This window comes from Lethenteron reissneri, unplaced genomic scaffold (genome assembly GCF_015708825.2).
Source record: "Lethenteron reissneri isolate LAM-NWPU_2019-01 unplaced genomic scaffold, ASM1570882v1 scaffold_1266, whole genome shotgun sequence".
Lineage (NCBI taxonomy): Eukaryota > Metazoa > Chordata > Hyperoartia > Petromyzontiformes > Petromyzontidae > Lethenteron > Lethenteron reissneri.
In genome coordinates this window covers 47,410-62,500 of record NW_026890966.1, presented here as the reverse complement: position 1 = coordinate 62,500, position 15,091 = coordinate 47,410, and the positions used below count along the sequence as shown (strand labels likewise).

The following is a 15,091-nucleotide window of genomic DNA, read 5'->3' as shown; positions in this document are numbered from 1 at the left end:
CACAGCGATCCAACTGGCTCCGTTGAAGCTGTTCCCATAAATGAAAAACTTCGTGACTTTTCCCACAAATGTTGCTTTCAATTGCGCAGGAAATGGACGCGACCGCGCGGAGAGAGACACGCAAACAACAGACGTACGGGCATCGCCAGGGTCAGGATCGAACCCGCAAACTCCTGTGTACCGGGCGAGGTAGTTAACATTTTGGCGTCACTGCGATCGTGGCGGGAGGGAGGAGAGGAACTCACCGTCATCAGCGTTGGCACCTCCGCCGCTGGCTGGCGGCGTGCGTGCTGACGGTGTCCTCACGCCGTAGTAGTGGTGCCGAGTGGTTGTGGTGGCGCTTGTGGCGACTGTTATGGTGGTGGTGACGGCGGTGGTGGTGGCGACGGTGGTGGTGGCAGCGGTGGTAGTGGCAGTGATGGTGGTGGCAGTGGTGGTGGTGGTGGTGGCAGTGGTAGTGGTGGTGGCAGTGGTAGTGGTGGTGGCAGTGGTGGCGGTGGTGGTGGCGGTGGTGGTGGTGGAGCCCCAGAGACCTGTGCCGTCCAGTGGCACGGCTCCCGGCTCCGAGCTGCTGCTGCTGCTGCTGCCGCTGGCGACTGTAGGGAGGGGGCAGTTACCAACGGGGGGGGGAGGGGGGGGAGAGAGCAGCGAGCGATGGGCAAACCAGTCGGAGTGTTTCTAGGCGGCAAAGAAGCTCCACTAGGGGGGGATGCGTGAGAGAAGGGGGGGGGGGGGGGCACGAGCGTGCTGGAGCGGAGAGGGCAGCCGGCCGGCCGGCGATGCTCTTGCCGACCTTGTACGTCGAGGCGCGCCCGCAGTTGCTCGTGGTGCAGCTTGTTGACAGCAAAGCACGTGTACGTGCCCGAGTCGCCAGGCGACACGCTCCAGATGAGCAGCGTGCCGTTGGCCAAGGTTTGGTGGCGCTCGCCCGCCAGGGGTCCGGCGTAGTCGCCCTTGAACCTGGCGGTGCGCGGCGCAAGCAAAGAGGGGGGGGGGAGCCTTGACGACTAGTAAGCGGCGAAACTATTTTTAAATCCTTTATATTAAGTTCACTTGCTTGCTTGTGCGCTTACGACCGTGCAAAACTTTCGGTCGTTTTTTAACCCACTTCCCGTGATCCAATCGAGCTGACACTTTGCACACAGACTCGTTGTGCGTGACAATGTATTTTCGTGAACATTTTTTCTCCAAAATTTTCCACTTTTTAGGAAAAAACTATTTCACTAACACAATCATATATTTTTCCTAAACACAGAAAATTATTCAAGAAAATAACAAAAATGTACAATATAAACAATCATACAAAAACTGAAAACCTTATAATCCTTATATACGACTTTCCTTATATTTAATTTAAAATACCAATGTGATAAAAATGAAACTCTTACTCAAGAAAAACAGAAATGAATAATAAAATAAAACCGATGCCCCACATATAAAGGATTTATAGTGAAAAACTTTGTTTTCACGGGTTAATTTTTTCTTCTTGGTTCTTTCGGTAAAGTCACGTAGAAGGGAAATAATAAAATGATAAAAATAAAACACAATAAAATCGAATTCTCACGACGTTTTGGCCACAACGCAAGCAGCCATCCTCAGGTGAAGAACAGGTCTGTCGGGGAGACAGCGTCTGAATGAAACACCGCCAGGCTTGGCAGCGTATATTTAAGCTAGGCGCTCTTCCCCCTCCAACCAGGACCCCATTCAAACAACAACAACAATAACGACAACAGCAACAACAAAGAGTGCTTAGTTCACGGAGAGAGTAAAGTAGCCGGGCCAGCGTCGCTCTCACCACAGGATGTTGGGACGCGGCAACCCAAACACGGCACAGTCCAAGTGCGCGGCCTGTCCCTCTGTGGCCGTGTACAGCCTGTCCGGCGGCGACAGCATCCGTGGGGCCACGGCTGAGGGAGAGGCAGGGGGGGGGGGGGGGGCAGGCAGAGAAGTTCAAGTTCATGTAGTAGGTGTGGAGCCCTGTGAGCCATTCGGCTCTTGAATCTGGTGCAACCGCAACAAACACAAAACAAAAACATGAACAAGAAAACATCTTAAAGTGACTATGTGACTGAGTGCAAACAGAAAATCCAAGAAAAGACAGCAACATATTGCAGAGAAAATCACCGTACACCAACGCTGTGTGCAAACATCCCAGTGGGATGCAAGTCAAACAACAACAACAACAACCACAAGACAACTTAGAAGGGAGCAGGGGGGAGGCAGGGGAGGGAGGGAGGGTTGCTGGGTTAGAAGAATGTTGTGGGACCACAGCAGAGATGCCACCAGGTGAAGGAGGAGGGGGTGGTGGTAGCAGGAGTTGACGAGGGAAAGTTCAGGAGGGAAGCGAGAGAGAGAGAGAGGAGATTGGAGAATGAGGAGAGCGAATCAGCAAGTGGAAGGAGCGGAGGGAGAGCGGTGGGAGACACTGAGCGGTCATCCCTCCACAAAATACAGGAAGTGGACTCACACAGAGACCCACAGACTCACACAGCGACTCATAGACTCACACAGAGACCCATAGACTCACACAGAGACCCACAGACTCACACAGAGACCCACAGACTCACACAGAGACCCATAGACTCACACAGTGACTCATAGACTCACACAGAGACCCACAGACTGACACAGAGACCCATAGACTCACACAGTGACTCATAGACTCACACAGAGACCCACAGAATCACACAGACCGATAGACCACACAATCTCACAGAGTCTCATAGACTTACACAGAAACTCATAGACTCACACAGAGACCCACAGACTGACACAGACCCACAGACTGACACAGACCCACAGACTGACACAGACCCACAGACTGACACAGACCCACAAACTCACACAGCAACCTATAAACTCACACAGCGACCCACAGACTCACACAGCAACCTATAAACTCACACAGAGACCCACAGACTCACACAGCGACTCAGTCGTCCTTCCCCCGCACCCCCTGCTCACCCAGCACGTTGACGTAGGCGTTGGCCAGGATGGTGCCGTGGCGGTTGGAGGCCTGGCACTGGTACACGCCGGTGTCTTCCTCCCGCAGCCGGGTCAGCGTCAGGGAGTCGCCGTCCACCCACCGGCCCGGCACCTCGGGGGCTTCTGCTCCGTCGCACGGCGGCACGACACCCGGCACGGTTTGGCGCGGTCTCGGCGCGGTCTCGGCGCGGTCTCGGCACGGTCTCGGCGTGGTCTCGGCGTGGTCTCGGCGCGATGTGTAACGATGTGCCACGATGTGGAATGGTCTCAGCGCGATTTGCCATTGTTTGGTAGGATGCATTTAGCGCAACGCGGCGTGATCTGGCTCAACTCGGTACGTCCTGTGATTTGGCTGGGTGAGCGTGTGACCGGCTGGGTGAGTGTGTGACCGGCTGGGTGAGTGTGTGACCGGCTGGGTGAGTGTGTGACCGGCTGGGTGAGCGTGTGACCGGCTGGGTGAGCGTGTGACCGGCTGGGTGAGCGTGTGACCGGCTGGGTGAGCGTGTGACCGGCTGGGTGAGTGGGTGCACATTGTGGACGAGTGAGCATGTGGGTGAGCGGGCGATTGGCTGACCGAGCGTGCGATTTGCCGCGATCGGTCGACCGAGTGATCGCTTGACGATGGACCGCGAGCGTGAGCAAGTGGACGAGCGTGTGCACGTGCAAGTGGGTGGACGAGCGGTTGAGTGAGCGTGCGATCGACCGCGAGCGAGCGAGGCTGACCGCCCCCCCCCCCCATTCGCTCCCCCCCCCCGCGTCTCACCGTGGATGGGCACGCCGTTGAGGAGCCAGCGGATGGTCGGTGCGGGGACTCCGCTGGCTCTGCACGTGAGCTCGGCGCTGCCCCCCGGGGCGACGCTGCAGCTCGCTGGCAGCGCAGCCGCCCAGTGCGGCTTGGCTGCAGAGGGCGGGGGGGGGGAAGGAGGGGAGGAGGAGGGGGGGGGGGAAGAGGAGGGGGGGAAGGGGGGGCAGGAGGAGGAGGAGGAAGCAGAGATGTAGGTCTTGTTGAAATTCCCTACACCTCTGCTGTGGCAGACGCACAGAAAATATGGCATCTGTGCAGGACCGCCCTTTCCTGAAACCGCATTGGGGCTCCGCAAGCCTCTTCTCAGCGTGCCTAGCAAGGCGATGTTGAATAATCCTTGCCAGGACCTTTCCTGGCACACTGAGGAGTGAGATGCCCCTGTAGTTGTTACAGTCTGTGCGGTCCCCCTTCTTAAAGAGGGGGACCACCAGGGCATCCTTCCAATCTTGCGGAGCCCGTTCAGTGGTCCAGACTGTTGTTATGATGTCATGTAGGGCAGTCTGTGCACAAACGCCACCCTCCCTCAGCATTTCGCTTGGGAGATCATCTCTGCCCGGTGCCTTTCCTGGTCTTAGACTCTGGATCGCCTTCAGTACTTCCTCAACAGATGGCACCTCAGCCAGCCACTCACAGGGGGTGACCTCTTCCAATATTTGAGGCACCGCAGCCTCAGCAGGGTTATCACCACTTTGGGCCATGATGTTTTCCTGGCTGAGGGATTTCCCCTCCCCCAGGACCTCACAGAAATGCTCAGCAATCTGCAAACCTGTTCCTGGGGGTCGAAGATTGGATCACCGTTTTTCCCCTAATGATGGTAATAGGTGTGGCGCTGCAGGTTACTTTTTTGATGGAGTTAAATAGTGATTTGTGATCGCGGGCCACTGAGGCAGACTCCATCTCCTCAGCAACCCGCGACCACCACCCATCCTTGCAGCGCCTCACGGCTCTCCGATCCTCCGAGCGAAGGCTGCGGTCAACCTCCTCATTCTCTGACATGGGATGCTGTAGCCGATGAGAGTGGGCCTGTCACTTTTTCTCAACTAACCTGTGTTTCTGGGGAGGTCTGGACCGCGTACCCAAAGCAGCCATTGCAGCTGCATGATCCACAGTCCTAAACCTCGCCCATTTACCCTCGACATCAGGAGGAGTGGGGGACGATGCCAACCCCAGCCGCAAGCAATGATGAAATTCTCACTTGCAACTTTCATCAGCTGAGACCAGGCCACTTTAGGTTGGAATGGGGTCCTGGGTGTACACCCACCACCGGAGTGGAAGAATGGCAGGCGCAGCTTCCCACATCTCACCGCCACACTCCCACGCCCCCTTCATTATTTTGCTCAGAAGAAGAGCCACTCCCTGTTGTTTGGCAGTCTCCTGCCCCGAGTGGAGGACTGTCCACCCCTCATGGTGGCAGGAGCCAGGCACACACACAGACCCACACACACACACACAGACACACACACAGGCACAGGCACACACACACACAGGTGCACACAGACACACACACACAGACACACACACACACACAGGTGCACACCTTCCACGGTGACCGTGACGGTGTGCAGCGCCACACCCTCGCTGTTGACGGCGCGGCACTGGTAGCTGCCGCCGTCGGACAGCGCCGCGTTGTGGATGACCAGCGTCGTACCGGTGTCGTGCCAGCGTTGTGCCAACGTCGTGCCGGAGGGGGCGGCGAGGGGGGCGGCTTCCTCCGACGACGCCGCCCCACCCCACTTGCTCCAGCTCACCTTAGGCGTGGGGCTACGCGCACACACACAGGGAACGCACGCGCACGTGTGCACGTGTGTGTGTGTGCGTGCGTGTGCACGTGTGTGTGTGCGTGTGCACGTGTGTGTGTGCATGTGTGTGTGTGCGTAAGTGTGCACGTGTGTGTGTGCGTGCACGTGTGTGTGTGCGTGCACGTGTGTGTGTGTGCGTTCACGTGTGTGTGTGCGTGCACGTGTGTGTGTGTGTGCACGTGTGTGTGTGTGCGTGCACGTGTGTGTGTGTGCGTGCACGTGTGCGTGTGTGCGTGCACGTGTGTGTGTGTGTGCGTGCACGTGTGTGTGTGTGCGTGCGTGTGTGTGTGTGCGTGCACGTGTGTGTGTGCGTGCACGTGTGTGTGTGTGTGCGTGCACGTGTGTGTGTGTGCGTGCACGTGTGTGTGTGTGCGTGCGCGTGCACGTGTGTGTATGTGCGTGCACGTGTGTGTGTGTGCGTGCACGTGTGTGTGTGTGTGCGTGCACGTGTGTGTGTGTGCGTGCACATGTGTGTGTGTGCGTGCACGTGTGGGTGTGTGTGCGTGCACGTGTGTGTGTGTGCGTGCACGTGTGTGTGTACATGTGTGTGTGTGCGCGTGTGTGTGTGTGTGCATGTGTGTGCGCGTGTGTGTGTGCGTGTGCGCGCGTGTGTACGTACAGCCCTTGTGTGATGCACATCAGCAGCAGCGTCTCCCCGGTGAGCACCACCTTGCTACTCGTCTCCCCCGCAGGCTCCACGAACACCGGCCGGCGCTTTGACGGACGCTCTGCGTGCATCATCCACGTGTGGTGCGCGGGGAGCGGTGGGACAGTGGTTAGCGCCACGCTGCGCTACAAAACCTGCCCATGACCCGAGTTTGATTCCCGCCGTAGGGCAACACCGGTGACGATTATCTGAACACTCACACGTCCACACACACACACACGTACACACCTACACGCACACACGTACACACGCTCACACGTACACACACACGCACACACACACGTACACACACTCACACGTACACACACACACGTCCATACGTCCACACACACACACTCACACACACACACGCTCACACGTACACACACTCACACGTACACACGCACACACACACGTACACACGCACACACACACGTACACACGCACACACACGCTCACACGTACACACACACACACACGTCCACACGCACACACACACACACGTACACACGCACACACACACGCACACACACGTACACACACACACGTACACACGTACACACACTCACACGTCCACACACACTCACATGTACACATACACACACGTACACACGCACACACGTACACACGCACTCACACGTACACACACACACACACACGTACACACACACGTGCACACACACATACACACGTACACACGCACACACGTACACACACACACGTCCACACACACGTACACGCGCACACACACGCACACACACACGTCCACACACACACACGTCCACACACACACACATCCACACACGCACGCACACACACACACTCACACACGCACACACACATGTACACACGCAACTTCCCGGCGTTTGCCACCGCTGCCGCCACCACGCCGCCGCCGCCACTCACTGCGTGTGACGACCAGCCGTAGCGGCTGCTTGTAGCGGATGGTGCCCGTGTGCGGGTAGCGCGCGTGGCACACGTAGTCACCCCCGTCGCCGCGGAGCACGTTGGCGAAATGCAGGTCACCCTCTGGACCCTGCGTCACTCGCGCATCCAGCGGAACTTTCTTCACGGCTGCGGCAGCACCGGCAGCAGCACCACCCCGGGGTTAAGGGCGGTGGGCAGTCGGGGGGGCGGCAGGGGGAGGGATTGAGGAGATGGGAATCTTTATTAGAAGTCCGTCGCGCAAACCGTGGTAGTGGCGGACGCGGATTCTTGACGAGACGCAAATGGAAGATGAACAACTCTGCAGCAGTGATTCTAGATTTGAAGCTTTCGTGACTGGCAAGGATTCACACTCTCGGGGTTTTTTTTCCGGTAAAGTCACGTAGGTAAGAAATAATAATGAAAATAAAATAATAAGTGACAAATAACTCAATTCAATCACGACGTTTCGGAGGCAACACAAGTCTCCGTCTTCACGTGGGACCGTCACAGCCAAATTTACCACTTGATACAGTGAATTTGGATGTGATTGATACAGTGAATTTGGCTGTGATTGATACAGTGAATTTGGATGTGATTGATACAGTGAATTTGGATGTGATTGATACAGTGAATTTGGATGTGATTGATACAGTGAATTTGGCTGTGATTGATACAGTGAATTTGGCTGTGATTGATACAGTGAATTTGGCTGTGACGGTCCCACCTGAAGACGGAGACTTGTGTTGCCTCCGAAACGTCGTGATTTAATTTAGTTATTTTTCACTTATTTTTTTGACCTACATGACTTTACCGAAACAACCTGAGAGTATGTGGCATTGTGCTTGTTCATTTGCATCGGCATCGGCAGCCACGCGAACAGAGCAGACTCATAGATACCCACCGATATCCAGACTCACAGAGATGCACAGAGACTCAGGGAGACCCAGAGACACCCCGAGAGAGCCGAATCATCAACACATCGACCCGTGGAGACATGATGATGATTCACCGCTCCGCTACTCCCGGCGGGGTCGTCTGGCAACATATCATAGCCACCGTGATGATGATGATGAGAGACACAGACCTCCTGTCTACCAGGCGAGGTAGTCAACATCTCATAGCCACCGTGATGATGAGAGAGACACAGACCTCCTGTATACCAGGCGATGTAGTCAACATCTCATAGCCACCGTGATGATGATGAAAGAGAGAGACACAGACCTCCTGCGTGCCAGGCGAGGTAGTCAACATCTCATAGCCACCGTGATGATGATGAAAGAGAGAGACACAGACCTCCTGCGTACCAGGCGAGGTAGTCAACATCTCATAGCCAGCGTGGTGATGATGAGAGAGAGACACAGACCTCCTGCACACCAGGCGAGGTAGTCAACATCTCATAGCCACCGTGATGATGATGAAAGAGAGAGACACAGACCTCCTGCGTGCCAGGCGAGGTAGTCAACATCTCATAGTCACCATGATGATGATGAAAGAGAGAGACACAGACCTCCTGCGTACCAGGCGAGGTAGTCAACATCTCATAGCCAGCGTGGTGATGATGAGAGAGAGAGACACAGACCTCCTGTCTACCAGGCGAGGTAGTCAACATCTCATAGCCACCGTGATGATGATGAAAGAGAGAGACACAGACCTCCTGCGTACCAGGCGAGGTAGTCAACATCTCATAGCCAGCGTGGTGATGACGAGAGAGAGAGACACAGACCTCCTGCACACCAGGCGAGGTAGTCAACATCTCATAGCCACCGTGATGATGATGAAAGAGAGAGACACAGACCTCCTGCGTGCCAGGCGAGGTAGTCAACATCTCATAGCCACCATGATGATGATGAAAGAGAGAGACACAGACCTCCTGCGTACCAGGCGAGGTAGTCAACATCTCATAGCCAGCGTGGTGATGATGAGACAGACCTCCTGTCTACCAGGCGAGGTAGTCAACATCTCATAGCCACCATGATGATGATGAAAGAGAGAGACACAGACCTCCTGCGTACCAGGCGAGGTAGTCAACATCTCATAGCCAGCGTGGTGATGATGAGAGAGACACAGACCTCCTGCGTACCAGGCGAGGTAGTCAACATCTCATAGCCAACGTGATGATGATGAAAGAGAGAGACACAGACCTCCTGCGTACCAGGCGAGGTAGTCAACATCTCATAGCCAGCGTGGTGATGATGAGAGAGAGAGACACAGACCTCCTGCGTACCAGGCGAGGTAGTCAACATCTCATAGCCACCATGATGATGATGAAAGAGAGAGACACAGACCTCCTGCGTACCCGGCGAGGTAGTCAACATCTCATAGCCACCGTGATGATGATGAAAGAGAGAGACACAGACCTCCTGCGTACCAGGCGAGGTAGTCAACATCTCATAGCCAGCGTGGTGATGATGAGAGAGAGAGACACAGACCTCCTGCGTACCAGGCGAGGTAGTCAACATCTCATAGCCACCATGATGATGATGAAAGAGAGAGACACAGACCTCCTGCGTACCAGGCGAGGTAGTCAACATCTCATAGCCACCGTGATGATGATGAAAGAGAGAGACACAGACCTCCTGCGTGCCAGGCGACGTAGTCAACATCTCATAGCCAACGTGATGATGAGAGAGACACGCAAACTACAAATATACAGCAGCAGCAGGCGTCGTCAGGGTCGGGATCGAACCCACGCCCTCCTGTCTAGCAGGCGAGGTAGTCAACATCTCATAGCCACCATGATGATGATGAAAGAGAGAGACACAGACCTCCTGCGTGCCAGGTGAGGTAGTCAACATCTCATAGCCAGCGTGATGATGATGAGAGAGACACGCAAACTCCAAATATACAGCAGCAGCAGGCGTCGTCAGGGTCGGGATCGAACCCACGCCCTCCTGTCTACCAGGCGAGGTAGTCAACATCTCAAGGGCAGCGTGGTACTCACAGCTGTCCAGCCAGAAGACGGTGGGAGGAGGGAAGCCGTGGGCAGCAGGAGGGCGGCAGGGCAGCACGGCCGGGGAGCCCACGGCGGCCATGACGGGCGCCAGCTGCTCACGAGGCCACCGCGGGGCACCTGCAGGGTACAGACAAAGTCTCCCTGTGTAGCCTTCGCAGGGCGTCGGGGCAAGTGCTGCCAGCGAGTTGGTGGTCAGCACCGGGCCGCCTTTGTCTCCCCGATGGTGACGTGTTTACATGGCGCATTAGGTACGCGTTTGAGGCTGAGTCGACCTAGGGGAGGGCCCAGGACGGGTTCAGCACTTTGTGTGTGGGGAGTGGTGGTGCAGCGGTTAGCGCCCTGTGTGTGTGTGTGAGTGGGGAGTGGTGGTGCAGCGGTTAGCACACCCTGTGTGTGTGTGAGTGAGTGAGTAGTTGACGGTGCGAGCGTGCCCCCCCCCCCCCCACTCACGCGCCAGCCTCACGGTGATGTTGTTGCTGAGCGCCGTGCCCGCCCGGTTCCCCGCCCAGCAGCGGTAGACCCCCTGGTAGCGCTGCACCGCCGCGGTGACGTGACCGTCACCGTCACCGCCACCGTCACCACCGGACTCCGCCGCCGCCGCCGCCACCGCCGCCAAGTCGACGGTGAAGGTCCCCGAGCCATCCCCACGGCGCCGCACGTGGGGGTCACTGTCGGGGTCAAAGCTGCCCCCGTCCTTGCTCCACCAGAAGCTGCAGCACAGGCGCGGAGGGGGGAGGGGGGGGAGTGGGGGGGGGGAGGGAGGGAGGGGAGGGGGAGGGGGGGGGAGTGGGGGGGGGGAGGGAGGGAGGGGGAGGGGGGGGTAGGGAGGGGAGGGGGGAGGGAGGGGAGGGGGAGGGATGGGATGGAGGAGAGGGAAGGGAGGGGGAGGGGGGAGGGAGGTGGGGATGGGGGTAAGTCAGAAGGGAGGGATGGAGGGAGGGGGGAGGGTGGGGGAGGGAGGTGGGTGGGGATGGGATGGAGGGAGGGGAGGGAGGAGGGGGGAGGGGAGGGGAGGGGAGGTGGGGATGGGATGGAGGGAGGGGAAGGAAGGGAGGGAGGAGGGAGGGAGAGAGTTAATTCGGGATGGAGGGAGGAAGGGGGGTAGGGAGATGGGGAGGGGGGGTAAGTCGGGAGTGAGGGGAGATGTAGTGAGGGATGGATGGAGGAGTGTGCAGCGTACGTGGGCGCTGGGTTGCCGCGTGCTTCGCACTGCAGCACCATGTTGTCACGTGGGTCGACGGCGTAGTCCTCGCGCGATTGCCACGTGATGGACGGGGGCTGGGTGACTGCGAGAGACCAACGGGTCAACAACAAAGTTGAGTTGATGGACTTGGGTGGATGAGTGATGGGTGTAGTTTCAAGTTTCAAGTTCATGTAGTGGGTGTAGAGCCCTGTGAGACATTCGGCTCTTGAATCGGGTGCAACCGCAACAAACAAAAAACAAAAACACGAACAAAAAACATCTTAAAGTGAATATGTGACTGAGTGCTAAAAGCAAATCCAAGAAGAGACAGCAAAATATTGCAGAAAAATCACCGTACACCAACGCTGTGTGCAAACATCCCAGTGGGATGCAAGTCAAACAACAACAACAACAACCGCAAGACAACTTAGATTAAGGCCATCAGTCTAACTCTGTACTACAACAAACAAACATGGCCAAACCAAAGAACTTTTCGAAAATCACCAAAATAAAGCCAAACAAGCAATGCAACAGTGCAGGTCATAGGAACTGTGACAGAGTTTTCACAATAAACGACGTAATCAACATGTACCACCAGACCCTGCAGCCACAGCTGCTGCTGCATGGGTCACTCCACAACAGCAGGAGGAGCATCAGTCGGAGTGTCAACATTTTTCAATGCACCTTTAAGATCAGCACACTAAATCAAAACACAGATCATACTTTGCAGCGATCATCCGGAGCGAAACATTTTATTTTAGGCCACTAAATTGCAGTGGCAGCTGGGGGTGTACAACTCCTCTAGAGCAGTTTTGGGTGAAGATCTCATAGGTAGAGATTCAAATTGCAGTTTATTGGCGACAGCATTCCAGACCCTGGGGGCATCAATAGCAAAGGCCCTTCCTCCAGTGTTTGTACGGCAATAGGGAATGTGAAGCTGGTAAATGAGCGAAGACCTTAGGTGTTTCGATTTAAAGCTTTCGTGACTGCAGGGATTCATCTTATTGGTTAAACGCAAGCAGCCGTCCTCAGGTGAAGACCAGGTCTGTCGGGGAGACAGCATCTGACGCTGTCTCCCCGACAGACCTGGTCTTCTGCCTGCGTTGTGGCCGAAACGTCGTGAGAATTATTTTACTATGTTTTATTTTCATTATTTTATTATTTCCCTTCTACGTGACTTTACCGAAAGAATCAAGAAGATGGACCTTAGGTGCTGTAGGGGGGGGGGTATCAGCTGCTTAACGGGAGGGGGGGGGGTGTTTGCTACTCACGGTCAAGGGGCAGCACGAGGGGCTGCTCACAAAGAGCGCCGAGCTGCAGCAGCAGCAGCAGAGACGCCACCACGAGGTGGGGGGCGGCGGTGGTGGTGGAGAAAGAAGACGCCATCGGGGTGGGGGGGGGGCTTCCTTCACTTGGCTAGGAGGGGAGGAGAAGAGGGAGGGGAGGGAGAGGGGAGGGAGGAAGGGAGGGGTGGGAGGGAGGTGAGAGAGGGGTGGGAGGGGGGGTGGGAGGGGTGGAAGGGAAGGAGGGGTGGGAGGGAGGTGAGAGAGGGGTGGGAGGGAGGGGGGAGGGAGGGAGGAAGGGGAGGAGGGAGGGAGGGGAGGGAGAGAGAGGTGGGAGGGAGGGAGGTGAGAGAGGGGTGGGAGGGAGGGGGGGAGGGGACGAGGGATAGAGGGAGAAAGGGGTGGGAGGGAGGTGAGAGAGTGGTGGGAGGGAGGGGGAGGGAGGGGAGGAGGGAGGGAGGGGTGGGAGGGAGGGGGGAGGAGCAAGAGGGAGGGGGGAGGGAGTAGGAGAGGGAGGGGCGGCAGGAGGGGGAAGGATGGGAGGGAGATTTGGGGGTCTTACAATGGAACATCTGTGACGTGTTGTTTGTCTACTAAAAGCCATCCAGGCAGCGAATTTCAGTCACGTAGGGGAAAATAAATAGTAATAAATAAATTATAGAATGATAGAAATTATAGAAATAAAATTATTATAATATTATTTTATATTATTTAATTTCTATAATTTTTCCCATCATTTTATTATTTAATATTTATTTTTTATTTTTCCCTGACTTTACCGAAAAAACCTAAGAGTATGAATCCTTGCAGTCACGAATGCTTCAAATCTAGAAGCATTGAGGTGTTTTAGAAATACAGATGAAGGTCTTCATTCCGATGCGCTATAAAGTTCTTTTACACAAACGCCGAGGAAGGTCACGGGGTCAGGACATGAGAACATTCAGTACAAAAGCACGATAAGTGAAGGAAAGGTGGACAAATCACTTGTAAAAAATTACCCCGTGAAAAAAACAAAGTTTTTCACTATAAATCCTTTATATGCGTGGCATCGGTTTTATTTTATTATTCATTTCTGTTTTTCTTGAGTAAGAGTTTCATTTTTATCACATTGGTATTTTAAATTAAATATAAGGGAAGTCGTATATAAGGATTATAAGGTTTTCAGTTTTTGTATGATTGTTTATATTGTACATTTTTGTTGTTTTCTTGAATAATTTTCTGTATTTAGGAAAAATATATGATTGTGTTAGTGAAATTTTTTTTCCCTAAAAAGTGGAAAATTTTGGAAAAAATGTTTGACGAAAATTAATCGTCACGCACAACGAGTCTGTGTGCAAAATGTCAGCTCGATTGGATCACGGGAAGTGGGTTAAAAACGACCGAAAGATTTGCACGGTCGTAAGCGCGCAAGCAAGTGAACTTAATATAAAGGATTTAATAATAATAGAAATGGATAGGTATTTTCTCCTTTTATTCTCTGCTTTATCAATGTTGATAATTGTCACCAAAGTACACTGTTTAAAACTCTTATTCTTAGGTTTTTTCGGTAAAGTCACGTAGGTAAAAGATTAAAATTAATGAAAGTAAAAAAGTGTAAAATTTTACTTTTATAAATTTTAATGTTTTACCTACGTGAATTTACCGAAAAAAACCTAAGAATATGAATCCTTGCAGTCACGAAAGCTTCAAATCTAGAATGTTTAAAGCTCTCTTGATTAGAAGCTTTCGTGACTTCAGGAATCCATACTCTTTGGTTCTTTCGGTAAATTCACGTAGGTGTAAAATAAAATAAATCACGACGTTTCGGGCTCAACACAAGCGTCTATCATCAACACAAGCATCCATCATCATCACCTGATGATGGGCACTATACCGACGTAACTTTACCGAAAGAACCAAAGAGTATAACTGAACATTGTTTTAAAACTCTCTTCTATAGGCACAGCGCCGTTTTGGCTTTTCATTATCAGATTCGTTAACTTGACTTTTTGATTTTACAAAATGAACAGCTTTTTCTCAGCAACCCCAGGTGGGACTCGAACCCACAATCCCTGGCTTAGGAGGCCAGTGCCTTATCCATTAGGCCACTGGGGCTACATGTAGCATGATGAAAACCTGGCTTATGTACAGACTTCTTAAATAAACTCACAATTAAAAAAATATATGTTTTTCCCCTTTCGTCCCCTCTGTTTTATTCATGTTGATAATTGTTTTTTTCCTAAAAAGTGGAAAATTTAGGAATTTTTTTTCACGAAAATAAATTGTCACGCACAACGAGTCTGTGTGCAAAATGTCAGCTCGATTGGATCACGGGAAGTGGGTTAAAAAACGACCGAAAGATTTGCACGGTCGTAAGCGCGCAAGCAAGCAAGTGAACTTAATATAAAGGATTTTACAATACGTAAATTTTCTTTGAGATTTGAAGCTTTCGTAACTGCAAGGTTTCATACTCTTAGGTTTTTTCGGTAAAGTCACGTAGGAAAAAAATAAGAAAAATATTATAATAAATG

General features: G+C 53.6%; 1 protein-coding gene and 1 non-coding gene across 2 annotated transcripts in view; both read right to left on the bottom strand.

Moving 5' to 3' along the window:
• The window catches only part of LOC133361862 (neuronal cell adhesion molecule-like), a 50,849-nt gene that overhangs the window by 413 nt on the left and 35,345 nt on the right, over window positions 1-15,091 (bottom strand). Inside the window, exons 3-14 of the mRNA XM_061580852.1 lie at window positions 11,296-11,401; window positions 10,708-10,825; window positions 10,566-10,647; window positions 10,104-10,232; window positions 7,142-7,309; window positions 6,209-6,317; window positions 5,328-5,551; window positions 3,749-3,883; window positions 2,965-3,108; window positions 1,796-1,907; window positions 794-960; window positions 534-596 (exon numbers count right to left, since the gene is read on the bottom strand). Of these exons, the coding sequence (XP_061436836.1) occupies window positions 534-596; window positions 794-960; window positions 1,796-1,907; window positions 2,965-3,108; window positions 3,749-3,883; window positions 5,328-5,551; window positions 6,209-6,317; window positions 7,142-7,309; window positions 10,104-10,232; window positions 10,566-10,647; window positions 10,708-10,825; window positions 11,296-11,401 (1,557 nt within the window). The remainder of the gene's footprint in view (window positions 1-533; window positions 597-793; window positions 961-1,795; window positions 1,908-2,964; window positions 3,109-3,748; window positions 3,884-5,327; window positions 5,552-6,208; window positions 6,318-7,141; window positions 7,310-10,103; window positions 10,233-10,565; window positions 10,648-10,707; window positions 10,826-11,295; window positions 11,402-15,091) is intronic.
• Window positions 14,603-14,675, bottom strand: TRNAR-CCU (transfer RNA arginine (anticodon CCU)). The gene has a single exon. It is a non-coding gene; the product is annotated as a tRNA-Arg (tRNA).